Here is an 18,023-nt window from a genome sequence, read left to right as displayed (position 1 = left end):
ATTACTTAAAAAATAAGATAAAATGATTACATCAAACAAGGGCGCAATCTAGAAGATACAGTTAAAAGATAGTTTTAGTTTTCATAGTGGCACCTATACAGTTCACCAAGATAAGAATAAGAACTTGTCACTCATGTTGTTTATCTAAGAGTTGGTGTCCTTGAATCAAGTTCTCCCGTCTATCTAGGAGAAAAATTTTTAAAAAGAAAAAAAAAAAAAATGCATTGGCCACAGAGATTTAACTTTTCTTCTGCCTTCTGAATATATGACAATACAAAATGCATTAAATTTGGAAATGACAGTGAGCTGAACGTGCCATCATTTGAAAATCAAGTTCTAAAAGACTTCACTTGAATGACACCAGGGATATCAGAGTTTGAGTCTTAGCATCCTCACTTAGGACTTGCAGGACTCTGGGCAAATTAGCTGCTTCTCTCATCTCTAAAAGAGAAATGGTCTTATCACCTATCTTAATGTCACTGCCATATTTAAAATGTCATGACTGTCAAAGCACACTAAAAAGTAGTAGGCGTGAAGTCTCTCTTCAAGTTCTGCCATTCTCCAATTACAGGCTGGCACCAGCCACCTAGCTGAATCTTTTTTTTTTTTTTTTTAATTTTTTTTCCAACATTTATTTATTTTTGGGACAGAGAGAGACAGAGCATGAACGGGGGAGGGTCAGAGAGAGAGGGAGACACAGAATCGGAAACAGGCTCCAGGCTCTGAGCCATCAGCCCAGAGCCCGACGCGGGGCTCGAACTCACGGACCGCGAGATCGTGACCTGGCTGAAGTCGGACGCTCAACCGACTGCGCCACCCAGGCGCCCCTCACCTAGCTGAATCTTCTAAAGACAGCTTCATACAATTATGAAGTTTTAATGGTAAACAAATACAAAAGGCTACAAATTGTAAAACTTTAAATGTATTAGGGGCACCTGGATGGCTTAGTTGGTTGAGGGTCCAAATCTTGACTTTGGCTCACATCATGATCCCAGGGTCATGAGATCAAGCCTCGCGTCAGGCTCCATGTTGAACAGAGACCCTACTTAAGATTCTCTCTCTCCCCTCTCCCCAGCTCACATTCTCTTAAAAAACAAACAAAACAAAACAAAATAAAACTTAAACTGTCTTAATTCTTTTTTCCCTCTCATTGACTTCTCACTCTTTCCCAGAAGTCATTAAAAAAAAGACCAATAAACTTGGGCAATTTTAAAACTTAAAATTTCTACTCAGCACAAAAATAAACCGTAAATAGGTGAAATGATTAACTGCAAAACATCTGCAATACATAAGAAATTATTTTAAATGCCATAATTTTCATTAAAAAGTTACATGGCTCCAAGAGTAAAGGTTTAAAATTGTTAATTTTTCCAAACATCTCTACAGATAGGAAGGGATTTCATCCAAAGAGCTCTTACAAATAATTTTTTTTTTAATTTTTTTTTTCAACGTTTATTTATTTTTGGGACAGAGAGAGACAGAGCATGAACGGGGGAGGGGCAGAGAGAGAGGGAGACACAGAATCGGAAACAGGCTCCAGGCTCCGAGCCATCAGCCCAGAGCCCGACGCGGGGCTCGAACTCACGGACCGCGAGATGGTGACCTGGCTGACGTCGGACGCTTAACCGACTGCGCCACCCAGGCGCCCCTTACAAATAATTTTTAAAAGCTGGTTACTACCTACACAAAAATGTTGAAACTCATAAAGAAAATAAATCAATAAAACTGGATACCATTTTCACTGATCCTACCAAAATTATTTCTAATAGCAAAAAATATATAAACAGTCGAAATATTCACCAAAAGAAACTGGTTATTAAACAGGGTGTGGACATACATGCTATGCAGTTATGAAGAAAAACAGTAACAGAAGAGAAATTTAACAGAAACTTCCCCTGGAAAGTGAGGTATTTGTTGCTTTTTATTTTCTCCCTTTATCTTGTTGAAATGTAAAATTATCTTTAATTAAATAAATCTGTGGTTCTTCAAATTTAAATTGTTAATACTTCATTAAAAACAGGGGCTCCTGGGACTTGGGTGGCTCAGTTGGTTAAGCATCCGACTTCGGTTCGGTTCGGGTCATGATCTCAACTGTTCGTGAGTTCCAGCTCTGCCTCAGGCTCTGTGCTGAGAGCTCAGAGCCTGGAGCCTGCTCCACATTCTGGGTCTCTTTCTCTCACCCTGCTCCTCCCCCAATTGTGCTCTGTCTCTCCGAAAATAAATAAACGTTAAAAAAAAAAAAAAAAAAAAAAAAAAAACAACCTAAAACAAAAAACCCCAGGGGAGCCAGGGGGCGTGGCTCAGTAGGTTAAGCCTCTTTGGCTCAGGTCGTGATCTCACCGTTAGTGGATGGGAGCCCTACCTCGGGCTCTGTGCTCACAGCTCAGAGCCTGGAGCCTGCTTGTCTCCCTTCCTTTCTGCCCCTCCACCGTTCGTGCTCTCTCTCAAAAATACACACTTAAAAAAAAAAAAAAATCCTATTCATTCATTGCTCAAAGCCACCTACTACAATTTTCTTGGGAGTTTCCCCAGGCCAAGTTAGTTTCTCCTCTGTGCACTCAGTAATTTTCTTTGTATCTTTATCCTATCACTTAATAAAAAGCTCACATTAGAGTATACTTACTTATAACCCTCAGCTCTAGAAAAACAGCCTGGTCTTGAATTCTGGCCCATTCACTTACTAGTGACTTGTGCCTAATTTCTCATTTGTAAAAAAGAAATGATAGTACCTACCTCATAGGACTAAGGAGTAAATGAGTTCATGTATGGAAAGCTCTTAAGAGCAGGCCCTTGCCTCCGCTTAGCACTGATGTTAGCTAACATTACTGAGCACAGAAAATACCCCATTGCTATTTATATTCCTCTAAATTCCCAGCACTGACTTGCACACAGCAAATATTAATAAATGTTTTACTGAATTTAACTGACTTGCCACCAGGGGATTCGAAGGGTTGAGGACGACAAAAACAAGGTCTCTGCAAATTTACAGCCCGGTCTTCAGGACTGCGACCTTTGTGAGCCTAGTAGGTTTTTTGTTGTTCTTAATTGACAGATTAGATAGAAGAGAAAGAGTGCATTAGACTGAGTAAAGTAGGAAGAGGCAAAACAAAAAAAAAAAACAAAAAAAACCCCACCACATTTGGCCCAGGACCAACTTGTCCAGTAACCCCTACTCTTTCCTCAATCTGCTGCTGTCCCTCAGCACCCGAACTTCTTGCCCATTTCCACGGTCTCCTTGTGCCAGGTAAGGTTCATCTCTCTAAGGCAAGAAAAGGACCGAGTCTCACCCGTTCTGAGCATGTGGTGCTCTTGGGTTACAGGAGTCAGGCAAGCCTTCCTGGAAAAGCTTTCTTGCTAAACTGCTTACCTTCCTAAGATTCAGATAGTCCAAACTGCTCCCCCTTACCCTAAGGCGGGCAGACCACCCCTCACGCTTCTCTCTGAGCTTCTTCATAGGGACGCAGTGGGAAAGGTGGCTCCAGAAGTCCCGCACCTGCTACCTCCTCACACAACACCCTCCCTAGGATGCCTCCCTCAAGTGCCAGGGCCCCTTGTACTTACCTTGCTGTGATCTATAGTTTACTGTACACCTGGGGTTTTCCATATAAATCATGTAATGACATTACCTCGGGAGACTTTGAGGGCTTAGGCATGAAAATCAGCGCGCCATTCCTGTCATCGCAGAAAACCGCAGCTCCGTGACTTGACAGACATGTGACCTCCAGTAAATTGCATAAAATAAGCCTCAGTTTCTTCATCTAGTAATTGGGACTCTTCTGCTTTATAGGGTAATATTGAGATTAAACAGAGTAGAGTATATAAAGTTGCGAGTGTGGAGCCCAGAACAGACATGTTACACACTCAATAAATGGGAGACACCTATAGGTAAAGGTGACTTTGTGAAGATTGAAATTAGGCCCTCCAGCTGAGATTTTCCAGGACATTGACCCCCTGTTACCAAGTCCCAGGGTTGTATCCCCTAAAGAATTTCGTGGTGTGTGTTCCAAAAAGTACAGTGCAGCCAGGATTATGCATGGCGAGACCAGGGCAAGGCACGGAGGAAGGGGATGTCAAAGCAAATGTGATAAATCATTTAAACCTAAGTATTTCACACATAAAAATCCCATTACAGTATTTCTAAAAGCACTATTCAAATTCCCACAATATTTGAGATTAGTAAGACATTAACTTGGGTTTACTGTATCATCACAGAAGAACAGTTAATCTGCTTCTGTAATAACGTGAATGACCTTGTACCAAGTGCAGGATAAAAATCCACGCTCAGAAACAAATCCAAGATGCAGTTAGTAAAAGCTTAAAGAGGTATCTGATAAACACTGTAAAACCTTGCAGAAAGAATAAGAGTCCTAATATATGCACATATCATGCTATACATATTAAGATGTCAACTCTCCCCAGATCACAATGTATTTCATTTGTATAAACCCAATCAAAATCCCAGTAAGATCTCTGAAAGAAAAATATAGGTACTCAAGCTTATCTTAAAGCATAAGTGTCCGAAAATAGCCACCCCACACAAAAACAAAAACAAAAACAAAAACAAAAACAAGATGGGGCAGCTCCCCCATCAGGCACCAAAACAAAGCATCCAAGGACACTGATTACAGCAGTGGGGTACTGGTGCAAGAACAGTGAAACTTGCGAAGTATCAGGGGCTCATGCCATCCAAGTGCTTTATAAAAGATTCTATTATTAATACAACTACTCATCTTTATTATCCCCACTTTTCAGATGATAAAGCTTAAGCTCTAGAAAAGTGAATTAACTTCCCCAAGATCACACAGGTTCAAGGCAAGCGTCTGAACCCAGCTGACTCCAAGAGTCCAAACTACCTCATAAGAGAAACGTTAACGTACATTATCTACAGAGAGCATTAAAAAAAACCAAAAAAACCCTACTAAATAAAAATGGATAAAGGATACCAACATGCAATTACATTAACATGCAAATGGCTAACATATATATTAAAAAGTTCAACTCACAAGCAGTTATTATGAGGATTGATAATATCTAGGGTTGCAAAGAATACTAGGAAATGGGTACTCATGCATGCTGTAGAAGTGTATTATTTATACAGCAGTTTGGGGAGGCAATCTGGCACTAAAAAATACAATTTATATGCATTTTCAGCAATTCCTCTTCAAGGATCAGTCCCAAAGAAACATTAAACATAAGAGCCACATACAGCTTTTTCTGTAAAACAGAAATACTGGAAAGAACCTAATTGCCCAACCACAGAAAATACTTTAAACAATTCATTGTACATCCATGTCACGAGACGGTACATAAAAAGTAAATTACATGCACTGACATGGAAAAATGTTGATGATCTATGGTTAAAGGAGAAAGAAGACAAATCAGAAAGTACACAGATTTCTTTTAACCCATTTGTTACAAAAAGAAGGACCTAAGAGAATGATAAATGTGAGAAAACTAGAGAGAGGAAATATTTATATGCATATGTTGAAAAAGGCCATTTTTTAAAGGGTTCGAAAGAATACACATCGAAATATGAAGAAAAGATACTCAGGGGAAGAAAGTGGGATCGGGCCCTGGAAGCTGAAGGGGTCTTTCACATTTTACCCAATATCCTTCTATCTTGTGTTCACTCTACAATTTTTCTAAAAAGCAAGATATATAAATTGGTAAAAACAAAACCCTAAAAACCAATCACAGAGAATAAAAGAGCAATAATAAGAAAATTACATATTTCGAACAACTACTGACACCTATAAAGATTCAAAGCAACTGACACAATAAATTTTATTGTTTACATAATGATAACGCTCAGGACAGAGTGAAGACATTGGAGACAATGACAACACATTAAACTCCTATCACAAATTGATCTGTTACAAATTTCCAGTGGCTCAACATATTAAAATGTATAAGATATAAAGAACAAAATTAAGAAATATAAATATTCAGATTTTTGCAGCACAATGCAATGTCCTTTAAAAAAAACAAAAAGCTTGCTATATTTGGGTATTTAATTCTGACAGTAATTCAAAACACAAAAATCCCACGTTTTCCTACCCTTCCCCAAAATCTGGATCTGGGGATTGCAGTTTTAGAGAAGAATGCAAAAATAAAAACTTCAGTGTTCCAAAACAAAGCATTTTCCTTATTTTAATGCATCAAGGCGCAAAAGTTTCAATTCCAAAAAGCCAATCACTGCTATATGCGGATAAATAAAACAGATTTAACAACACTTTAGTAATCAAACCCAACTAACATTATACTAAAAATATATATGTGTGTGTGTGTGTGTATGTAATACCTATTTTAGAAAAAAAGGTGCCTTGGTGAAAATGATTCTGAAAATATTCACTTGATGCACATTATGTACAAAACCTTCTATATAAAAAATTATACTATTTTCAATGAAATTCCATGTTCACATCCCATTTGAAAACTGTACTTGAAAGATAAAGTAGGTCTACTTAATGGTTTCTGTGTGAAATCATAGCTAAGGCAGTTCTCTTTCCAAGGGCCTTCTTTTTCACCCACTCGATGTCACTAATACTAATATAGACAAATATTACACAGATGCAATCTGACATGCCTTATGTGTTTTTACCTGGAGCTCTGTTCACTGTTAAAATGGGGTAGTTTATAGTTGCTACAAAGAATACTTTCTTCTTAAAATATATTGTTTCTCTATTCCAAATTAAGCACTTACTTAAGACATTAAGAGGCTGATAAACCACTCCATTTGGTGTCAAGATCAATAGCCCTATAAGAAAGAATTCTGTACTGGAATTGCTACAAAAGTTTCCACTAAAGTAATAGTGCATCCTTCACCTGCATAGAATCAATTTGGCTTAATAGCTCTTTGCCCCCAGACATCAGTCTGGAGTTCAAATATGCTCTTGAAGGTTCATCTCAGATATGAGAAAACATCTCATACAGGCAAATGTGAGGGTGTACGGGATAATAACAGTTGTTAAAATCTGTTGGATGATTCTTACAGCACTCCTCATTCAGAGCAGCTGCTATGGAAAAGACTGGGGGGTCAAATATTTACACCAGTAACCATTTCATTAAGTCTGTAAGTAAATTAAATAACTGCAATGACCTGGTACCTCTAGCTCATCACTCTACAAGCACGGAGGCTTTGAAGCTTAAAAGGTGAAAAATAGAATACCCTTAGAAAAGGGTTGAACAAGTCTGAGGCAAAAGTTGTAGGTCTGTAAATATATATTTTATGTGAACACACAACTGTGTGTATTATTCTGTATATATTTACATACATATTCACAAGATGCCCTGCAGTGTAGTTCAAAAGGCCTTTATCAAGGAACAAGCTGATTCTAGTATAGGACTTAAGAGTTCATACCATCTGGATAAGAAACAAATGTGCATATATTCACATCATGTAAACCTTATCAACAAAAACATTGCTAGGACACTAGGTTAAATAGGCTTTACTTATCAGTGATGTAATCAGAACATTGCTTACACTGACCATCAAAAAATAACGAAAAATACACAACTGGGTTTCAAATTCACAAGAAAAAAAGATGTTTACCATGGCAAACAAGAACACAGTTCAGATTCCAGAGTAGGGAAAAATATCAAAACTTTATAAATCTCCTGGGATGCAATTTAATTACTGCATCAATTTTAGAAAAATAGACTCATAGAATGAACGATGCTGCTATGAATTCTCTCAACCACATCAACCCATATGTTTATCTTTTTCCTCTTTTGTTTCCAGCTGGAGGTTTCTTCAACTGAAGGAGTTGTCCTCCTGTTCCAAAACCTGCAGAGGCAGGATTGGACACCCCAAATGTCAAACCAGCTGATGCCGTGATGCCAGGATTGCTGAAGTTAAACCCAGATGTACTTGAGCTGCCAAAGCCTTATGTTTAGGGAAGAAAATATTCACATCAGAAGTTAAAACACAAAAACAAATATAAAGAATGGGGACAAGAGGTGAATTTCTAGCTAAAAGAATATATATTTATGAAAATAGCCAATATATTAGAACACTAAATTTGTAACATGGAATTTTATAGGAAAATAATTTAGCTAACAACTAAGAGGCACCTTTAGAGACCTAAGTTTAGTGACCCAAGCCAAGAGAAACCTTAGCACAAATAACTGAACTCTAGAAAACTTCAAGCTGCCGGATACTTTCCTGTTAATTAGATATGCCATGCTGCCTTCCTTCTCAGCCGCTCCAGAAACATATTGTCAACACGCAGAAGATGGACCCACTCCTGTAATCCTAAGTCCTCCAAGAAGGCCTCAACCCATGATTTTCAGGACAATGAACACCCCAAAGAGTAGTACCCACTGTTCTGATTTTATAGGAACCCTTGCGTAACTAAGATCAAATGCTATCACTGCCTACAATAGTACCGTATTTAGATTATAATCCCCGTATCACTGAATTCTATTATCTTACTCTTTGGGAACTGTTGATTTTAAATACCACTTAATATTAAATGAAGTTGCCTTAAAATTCCCTCAATTTAAACACAGTATTGTGTCATTATTTCAGACATGCTACTTATCCCTAAACATTATAAATGAAGCCATTATTTACAAATATAGAGAAAATGGAGAAGAAATTTGGGATTTTCTACTAGAGAAGTCAAAAGATTACATACCTATTTCAAAAATGAACAAAGAACCCAATTATTCATCCATTATAAGAGTGGGACTTTTAAAACCAAAGGGACTTGCAACTAAAGAACATCTCTTTGGGAGAGAAATCATTCTCCTAAACAAACAAACACTGGGTCAAAGCTTTCACAACAATGGGACCATTTTTGTAATAATGAAGAGACTTGTTTAACCATAAAACTAGTCTTTGGGTTCAAAAGAATCTCTACTTAGTTAAAAGAGGCTATAATTACTTATTATCTCAAACTAATAAGTCTTGTTAGAGATATTTCACAAACCTGACTTTTAGTTTCCAAGAGAGATAAAACTGTGTGATTAGTTAGGCTTACATGCTTCATTGTGGGGGGTAGAAACTGAATCAGGGATTGCTTCTGGCTACTGGAAATAACAATCATTATACTTTTAAATTACATAATTTGCATCTTTAAATTTGCCTGAAATTCAGGCCAAAAACACACAAACCTGCACTAAGACTTCCTGAGGGTTTATTTGTTGTTCCAAATCCAAATGTGGAGGCCCCTGTGGTGCTGCATCCAAAACCAGAGCTAGCTCCAAATCCTAGTGAAAGGGTAATAGAGAAATATACAATGGTACGTAAAACAGAGATTAAAGGTTACTGACAAGTAAAACCTAAAATTATCAGAGGTCTAATAAACACAGTGCTATTACACAAACCTGCTATTTACTCTTGTGCATCAGACTTCTGAAGAATCAGATTAATTCTGAAATGAACATTTTGATCTATTGAGACTAAGTTTAAGACCCATCAGTAATTTTTATACAGAACAAGCTATAAAGAACAAGATCGTATTAGTATTTTCTCTCCCAGATTGACTAGAAATTTTAGTGACCACTGAAATATGGTGTTAGGTCAAACAGATATAAACACATCTACTTAGGGATATTTCATTTCGGGGAAAAAAAAAAAAAACTAAATTCATAAGTAAGCGTGACATGCACAAGAATTTAAACACCAAGTACCATAAGACAACTTTTACTCTGCTTTTTACCAAAACCTTTTCACTTAAGAACCTTCACCATTGAAAAACTGCATAATTACAAAACAGTTAATCACATTAAATCTACTCAGCAACACAGGCTCCTGCCACATACCAGCCGATTTGACAATTGAGAAATTTCGAGTGGGAGATCATTTTTCTTTCTTAATAGTACTAGTCATGGTTTAAATAAAAAAATATTTTTCGTCATATGAAGTTCAAGAAGAGATTCTGCTAAGTACTTAAAGACTTGTTTCCATTCTCCTCAAAGTCAAGTGATCTAAAAATAAAATTCAAATTCTTCTTAGGCTACTCTGCAATAGTCCATCTAAAATAAGGAGTCTGAGACAGTATTATATAGCCTATGACGCTAAGAAATATGATGGCAAACTGAATTATAGATTATAGGAAATATGCTGTCTACTATAATTCTAGTAATTCCAATAGAGTTTACTATATTAAGTAACCTTGATTGCTCACAGACTTCCACTCTTACGATGATATATTTTAGTGGAAATAATATATTCATTATATGACAATATGCTTGTCAAAATACATTCTACTGTCAAATACCCATACCACAGAACTGTGAATACGTTTATATGTAGCATGATGATTGGCAGAAGACTTACCTTACTAGAGTTAACTTATAAAACTATTGTTATGTATACAAGTATGCATAAAGGCAGCTATGCCAAAAATGCTTAGCAAAAGACAGAAGCTGAACTGTCCAATTTACAATAAAATTATTTTCTCATCTAAAGTGTTCATTTACAGAAAAAGAAGATAATGATTAGATGTCCAGAAGCAGTTTGGACTCTAAAATGATGTGATTAAGACCACTGGTTTTTTAAGTTAAATTTATTAAAACTAAGTAACTTGCAAGTTCATATTTTAGCATATTGCTTTGAAAATATGAACATCCCTACCAATTAATTTTACTGTTCTTTTTTTATTTACTATTCACTGAAGATGAAATGATTTAAGTTCTAATTCTAATACTAAAAAGCACTGATTATGTTTGGAGAGCTGTTTTTGTCAGATGGAACCTTAACTACCAAAATAGCAGACCCTCTTAGAAATTTTTTACAGACTAGTATCAATTCAAATGTATAATAGTCCAAGGCAATATTAGAAAAGTTAAAGTGTACCTCCAAGGTTTGAAGAACCTAAGCCACTTGACTGCAAGCCAGTGCCAATACCTGAGCCGAATGGTCCAAAACTAACTCCCAGAGATGGCTGTGGCCCTAGTATAAAAAAAAAAAAAAAAAAAAAAAAAAAAAAACGGGGGGGAAAAAAAACAAATTTGCCTTACTCTTTCAAGATTAAAATTTCTTTATGAAATTATTTCTAAAATAAACAGTGATTAATTTTAACAAATTCTATTTGCTAAAAGCCAGTTTTCAGGTATCTCCCCAGCCTGATTTACCTAACCAAAAAAAAAGTTTTTAAGTAACTTGTTCACACTAGACAATTAAAAGAGGCTTAGCACATCGAAAGATGTTATTTTAACCTCCTAAATAATTTGAAATCTTTAATGTATTGTAAATTGTAGTTCTTTTGGTTTTCTTTCTAAAATGATTTTAGATCTCCCCACTTGTTTTCTGATAAAATTAGTTGGTGTAATCAGTAAAAGGTTTTTACTTTTTTTTTTTAAAACAAGCTCCTCATCGTTAGAGTCAAGTCTCAACTGATCAGAGACTGACGCTAACGTGGCAAAACTATCATGTTACTTCATAAGAGTAAGTACCCAAAAAACTAGGCATTTTTTATATGAAATATAGATGATATATACAATAAGTAGATAAAAAACAAGACAATGTTTTATTTCATTAAATTTATTGTTCATTTTAAAGCAAATCAATTACACAGTAACATGACAATTCCAACTTGTTCACAAAAAGTGATAATTGAGTCTATTATTAAGCTCTGCTACATTACACCACTTATCACCTGATTAAATAAGATAATGAACATTTACAAAGGCACCGCTGTGTACCTTGACAGATTCAATACATTCAAGATTTCAATTCAGAAGTTTCTTTCCAACATTTTGGAAAATGTACTCAGATGCAGAACAATTATTAGTCATCCTTTTCCCATTCATTAAAGATTTTGTCTGAGTCTGTTTGGCAAGAATAGCATCAAACTTACTAGCCTCTCTTTTTTTAACTACTTTTTCTTTAACTAAGCAGAATACAAAAATCTAAAAATCTCTCATTTGATAAATAATTTATGAAAATTATTCAATAAATCTCATAGTACAATCTTCAGTCTTGTCTTTTGCAAGCACAGTGATCAGTGCATCTCAAAGTTGAGGGAACTGCCAAAGTAATATACAGATTGAAATTTAAACTCTTCAAAAAAAATCAAAGCCTTCAAGTTGTTCAATGAAGAATGAGGTTTGTATATTCAAAAGGTAGTGTACAATTACAAAGCATTAAGAAAAAAGAAAAAGAAAAAGAAAAAGAAAAAGAAAACCGAGGAACTATATTTTGCTACCCTAGGACAGAAACTGGACTTTTCAAATAGCTTCTACCCAGAAAATAAAAAGTAAGAACTAATAGCAGCCAGAGTTCTTATACTACTATCAAAAAATAAATTAAAAAAGGATTTAAATTTTTACATCCAGTTTGAGATCAATTTGAGAATAAAATACCTGCCTAGCAGCTCTTTTGTAAAATGTTACTATAGGAAAAAGAAACTAAGCATATTACTTTCTTATTTCTAACAAAAATAATACGTAGAAAACACACGTCCAGTTTCTTTAACACTGAGAGACTTAAGTGTCACATGTTTATAGGAGGCACTGCTGGTGGAAGGCCCTAAAGAACAACGCACACCACAGCCCTCAACCCTACAAGTCGTTAAGAGTTACTCAAATAACATGCTTTTTGTTGTGTGTGGGTCTGTTTTTAAGAGTAACCCTAATCATCAATATTCAGAATATAGGTAATCAAGAACTCTGACAATGACAAGACTTTCCATTGCACAACAGGTACATGATACTTTGAGTTTTGTACCTTCACACAAATTCTGAAGGCAACATCATTTATAAAACTAGTAGGCAAATGTATAACATTTTTTAATATTAAAAACATGATAAATATCTCCCACGCCAAAGTATTAGCATATATTACACTCTGGCCACCATATAAATTAGTTTCACTATTAGAAAGCAGAATCTAAATCCTTCAGGCAAAAGTCACGTAAACAATTCAAGAAATCTGTTTCAAAATCTGAATAGTCATTCAATGAGAGGCTTAGTTCCATAAATAAAACCAAGTTAGTAGTAATATATCCCAATAATTGCCCAAAGTGAAATCTTCACGTAGAGTAACATTTTACAAAAGTTACCGGATAACATATTCACACACAACAAAATCAAGTTCAGCACTGTAATTCATATTTTCCAGAATAAATTCTACTTTCTTAAAAGTAAAACTGCATTCACAGGAAAAGGACTAAAGTGCTAAAATTTTTTAATAATTTTCAATAATTACTCAAAATATCTAATGTAATTAGTATGATTATTCCTAGGTCATATTTTAAAAATAATTTTTCTGAAAAACAAAAAAAATGCCTTTTCCCCCAATTTGAAAAATTTTACTTACTGATTTAACGGGGAATGTTCCTTTGGTTGTTAAACACAACAAAACCAGAAAACTACAAGAAACTAAAATGAAATACTTAACGTTTCCTATTTAACACTACATCTTAAATGTCCAAACCTACACTAAAAGCTAGAAATTAGGAACTCTAACAAAATGTCTCAGCTCTCCTTAAAAATAGCAGCTAAGTCACATGAGAATAGTCTTCTTATGTAAACATCAAGAACTTTTTTAAAAGTGTCAAAACACAACAGCAGAACTTAATCCCAGTACGTTAGCTTAGAACAATCTATGCTAGGTTAAAATTATATTGGTAATCCTAATGTAAAATGTCTTAAGCTTTTTAAGAGGCTTCAAAAGCACTGATGGACAAGTGTACTCAAGGTCTACTTATGTGTAATTTATCCATGTACTGATGCTTATTTCACACATAATTAGCCCGCTGGTTTTCGTCAGTTTTCTTCAGCCTTCAGAAACAATAACCATAAATCACGCAGGCCTAAGACCTATTCTATTTTTTTCACTTAAAAACACCAAAGTTAAGAAGTCACTTAAACCCATACCTCCATCTCCAAGAGAAACCACCTTCAGAAGGTGGCAGCCTAAGAAAGCTGTCTGCATTTTCTATATTAATGAAGAATCCATACGCAACTAAAAGCAAAACCCCTGACAATTCAAATCTTGCACACATCAACAGTGATATATAAAAACAGCACACAAGCCTTACCTAACTGAATCTAGACGGTCTTTAAAATTATTTGCACTTAAAAAGCAAAAGATATCCTCAAAGTCACAGGACATAAAGATTAAGTCACCGAGTGAATACAAAGCACAATATTTCTCAACAGGCTGTAACTCATCAAATCGGTCTGTATCTAGGAGACCTCATCCATCTCGCTGCAGTGGTGACAGGACTGAAATAACGAACATTCTGACTACAAGACGCATAAAGGAACGCACTATATGGAGCTGGGAAGGCCTTCAAGAAACAGAAGACATAAAGCAAAATTTTTATTACTACTGTTTTAAACTTCTCAGTTCTAAAAATCACACAACTCAAAATGTAAACGGGGAAGCCCTCATACAGGCTTCACAACTGCAGGGGGCCGCAGCTGCCCTGAAGCCTGGCAAAAGTCACAGAGGAAATTAAATGAGCAAAGGCTCCGCAAGATGATTACTCTAAATTAAGCCAACACTCTCCATCACCACGGAGAGCAAACACCATACTCAGCTCATTGTTTACCTTTGTACCCTCGGAGCCTAGCACATAGCAGGCACTCATATTTGTAGAATGAACATACATCTTCATATGTCCATGAGCATAAAATGTATGAGTGAAAACCTACAAACCTCTCAAGACTGTCTATATAAAGGAATTAAAAAACAAAAACAAAAACCAAAAAAAACCCAAAACACAAAATGTAACAACCCTGATAAGTGGTTTTGCTTCAAATTTAGCTGTATACCACAGAATATAAAATTCACTTATCCCATGACATTTTAAACAACTGACTTTTTTATTTTATTTATTAAAATGGAAATCCCTTATGTTTTAAAGGACACTTAACCAAAACCCATGCTTATCTGATCTTTTTTAGGATTAATATTGGCTCTGAAAGGTAAGTTGGTACTATGTTGGCTTGATTAGCTGGTTAAATAATCATGAGACTGATAATCATAATTATGGGACTGATTCCTATACTGAATCAGTATGACTATCAAGTCAGTATAGGAATCGGTTCCATAATGACTTTTTTCCTCCATAACTCGAGAATGGAATCCTACACTCCAGCCAGCTAGAGAACTAGTAGATAGCGCCACTAGGAGCCACTATTCACATGGGTCCAGCCACGGAATGTGGAGGATTTGGCATAAACCAATCACCAGCCATTCACTGATGGTAAGTCGATTCTGTCATCTCCAAATGTGAAGAACAATTTTTAAACCGCCAATAGTGAAAACCAGAGAATGTTTCCCTAGTAGAGGCAGCCTGAATGCAATCTAGATATGTCTTTTTTCTTTTTTTTTTTTTTTTTTACTTTTTGTAATTTACTCTTTGACTATATGGAACTCTCAGAAAGACACATGCTATAGGATAATAATAAGCATTACTCAAAAATTTCTGAATGAATAAAAAAAAATCAATATCCATTAAGACGGTATTTTCTCTGTCATACTTCAAGCCTGACAAAAAGGAGACTGTAGGAGTAAAGATAACAATCTCCCAAAGACACAGGACCAAACTCCACACTGCAGAACTAGACCACAAAAAATGTTTCTTTTGTCAGAAGTGGAATTAAACTAAGGACTCAAATTATCTGCTTTCTAGTATCTCACCAATTATTTTCATCATCTGCCCAGCTTTCCCAGTTCATACTTCTTAATGTGCAATCCAGAGCATCTCAAAACATCTTTTTCCTGCTCCTGCTACTGTTCTGTTCATTCTGAAAAGGTACAAATAATTCTAGCATGTACTTTCGTCCAAATTTGGCTAAAAGAACCTGTACTGTTTGTAGTCATTATACATAAAAACAACCAACTGATCTTCAACACACCTTCAGTCATAAAAATGTACTTCATCCTAAATGTGGGTACTCTGTAATCACTATGTATGAGGAAACAAGAATGCACCATCTATCCGTATCATATGTGAGAAATGCTATAATGGCTGAATTAGCTTTGACTTTAAAACAATAAATGATACAATCACGATTTTAGAACGTGTTATTCTTAAATGTAATTCGGTAGTGAAACACCATGTTCTAAAGGGTATTTATAGCAATACAGCAAATAACATTAAGTAATTCACAATATTCAGTATCTAACTGATGAATAATTATTGCTAAGACTACCCTGCATTTTTTATCAGGTATATGTTTATAATTGTGTCCATCATAATTTTTAGATTATACTGGAATAGCTACTCATAGAAATTTTTCAGTGCTAACACAAAAGGAAGACTTATAAAAATGCACATAAATGTTCTGCATTTTAACAGTAAGAAGCTATAACTTGAATGCATTCAGACCTGTAGCAGGCTGTTGCTGCTGTGTAAGAGTTGCAGCCATGGCAACGGCTGCCGCGTTTGGCATGTTGCTGAAAGGGGTGGGTCCAGTAGTAACTCTGGGTGCGTTCTGCCACTTCTTGGCTTCTGCTCGCCTGGCTTCAAACACATCTACAGCATCTCCCAAGAACATTTTCCTGTAGCCAAGGTACTGTTCTTTTAGCACCTAAGGGAAAGAAAAAAGAAAAGGTTAATCAATCAAGTTCTGTGTTGAATCTGGTAATACGGGAACAATCTAAGTAGGAAATAAGAAGATCAAAGACATTGCCAATGCTATACATTCCCCCTAAAGCACAAATCAAAGTGCTATTAATGCATGGAATGTGAAGTGATGCATGCAAGCTCTAATGCTCTCTTGAGTATTTTCTTCCCTAATTTTGTCATGTCTTTACAATAAACTGCCTAAAACATTCTGGCTCCACGAGGCCTCTTTAAAACGAGTTAGCTAGTAACATCTAAAATTCCATTTTCAATATTCTAGTTTTTCACGATTGCTGCCCCCTCCAACATCCAACCTCTTGATAACTTTTAGATGCAAAAAGCTGAAAACATGTACTACATATGTATGTGCTAAATGCCTTCTTTAAAAGGCCTGGGTGACATGTGTTAAAATAAGTGACTTCAGCAGAGACAGCTTGGAGGGTTTAAAAAGGGTTTTCACTTTATCAATATTGTTTGACTATTTTACCATGAGAATGACTCATGTTGAGCTTGCATAACCAAACGAGGAGGGGGAGTGAGTTTACAATTTCAGAGTAAGAAAGAAAAATTACCACGTTCATCAAGTGGGCTCGTTCACCCAATGCAGCATCTGCCTTGATTAAGGCCATTAACTCACATCAGAATTATTAGATACTTTCATTAAGGGTTTAATCAAATTTTGATCAGTTTTAAACAACTTTTTAAAAAGATATAGGATTTTCAGATTTCCTACCATTCTCAGCAGTAATGTCTTTTTGGTCTTAACAGGTAGAACACTTAGCAATCTTACTGCTATTTATAGTATTTAAAAGTTATCATCCCCTTTTGTGTGGATGTCAGTATTTGATGTTCTGGTTCCAGACTTTCCTACCTCTTTAATGTACTGAAGCAAGCCTGCCAAGCACTGAAAACTGGGGAAAATGCAGTCAGAAGTAGAGTATGTGATGTCAGAAGAATGAGTTTTATTAGAAGTGATCTCCCCCTAATCCATCCTCTTCTCTCTGTGTAATTATATGAATATAGCCATACAATGTTTGGCATTAGTAGTCCATCAATTTGTTCTGCTTCAGATACTGGAAAATAATCACCTGCCTTAGAGACTTGAAAGACAATTGGTTTAAGGAGAGAAAAGAAAAAAAGAACAGCTATTAGCCTTGATTTGTATAGTTAATTGATAAAATGTCCAGTTTTGTTAATGTCCTTGGGGCCTGGCTGGCTCAGGTAGTTTAAACCTGCTTCAGCAGATTATTTCATGAAAAACAATACAAAAGGAACAAAAATTAAAAAACGACCTCCTGTGAGATTTCTGTAAGTAAATGAAGCTAGAAATTATACTTTGGTCACTAAATGCAACTGAAAATAAATGGCAAATCTGATCGTGGAACATTCTTTGGTTCCTGGGAATGTATATTACAATGTACATTACTAAAAAACAAAAGAAAAGAAAGAAAAAAAGAAAGAGAGAGAGAGAGAGAGAGAGAGAAAGAAAGAAAG

General features: G+C 35.6%; 1 protein-coding gene across 2 annotated transcripts in view; it reads right to left on the bottom strand.

The window, feature by feature from the left end:
- The window catches only part of NUP58 (nucleoporin 58), a 50,054-nt gene that overhangs the window by 4,398 nt on the left and 27,633 nt on the right, over positions 1 to 18,023 (bottom strand). Inside the window, exons 12-15 of one of the 2 annotated variants that reach the window (XM_047859406.1) lie at positions 16,293 to 16,494; positions 10,805 to 10,900; positions 9,118 to 9,213; positions 5,756 to 7,885 (exon numbers count right to left, since the gene is read on the bottom strand). In XM_047859406.1, coding sequence (XP_047715362.1) covers positions 7,716 to 7,885; positions 9,118 to 9,213; positions 10,805 to 10,900; positions 16,293 to 16,494 — 564 coding nt within the window. In that variant the 3' untranslated portion in view covers positions 5,756 to 7,715. Of the gene's footprint in view, positions 1 to 5,755; positions 7,886 to 9,117; positions 9,214 to 10,804; positions 10,901 to 16,292; positions 16,495 to 18,023 lie in introns of those variants that run through there. The other variant, XM_047859414.1, reaches the window with a different exon arrangement.

The sequence above is a fragment of the Prionailurus viverrinus genome, chromosome A1 (assembly GCF_022837055.1).
Source record: "Prionailurus viverrinus isolate Anna chromosome A1, UM_Priviv_1.0, whole genome shotgun sequence".
Taxonomy (NCBI): domain Eukaryota; kingdom Metazoa; phylum Chordata; class Mammalia; order Carnivora; family Felidae; genus Prionailurus; species Prionailurus viverrinus.
This window is presented reverse-complemented; position numbering and strand designations above follow the sequence as displayed.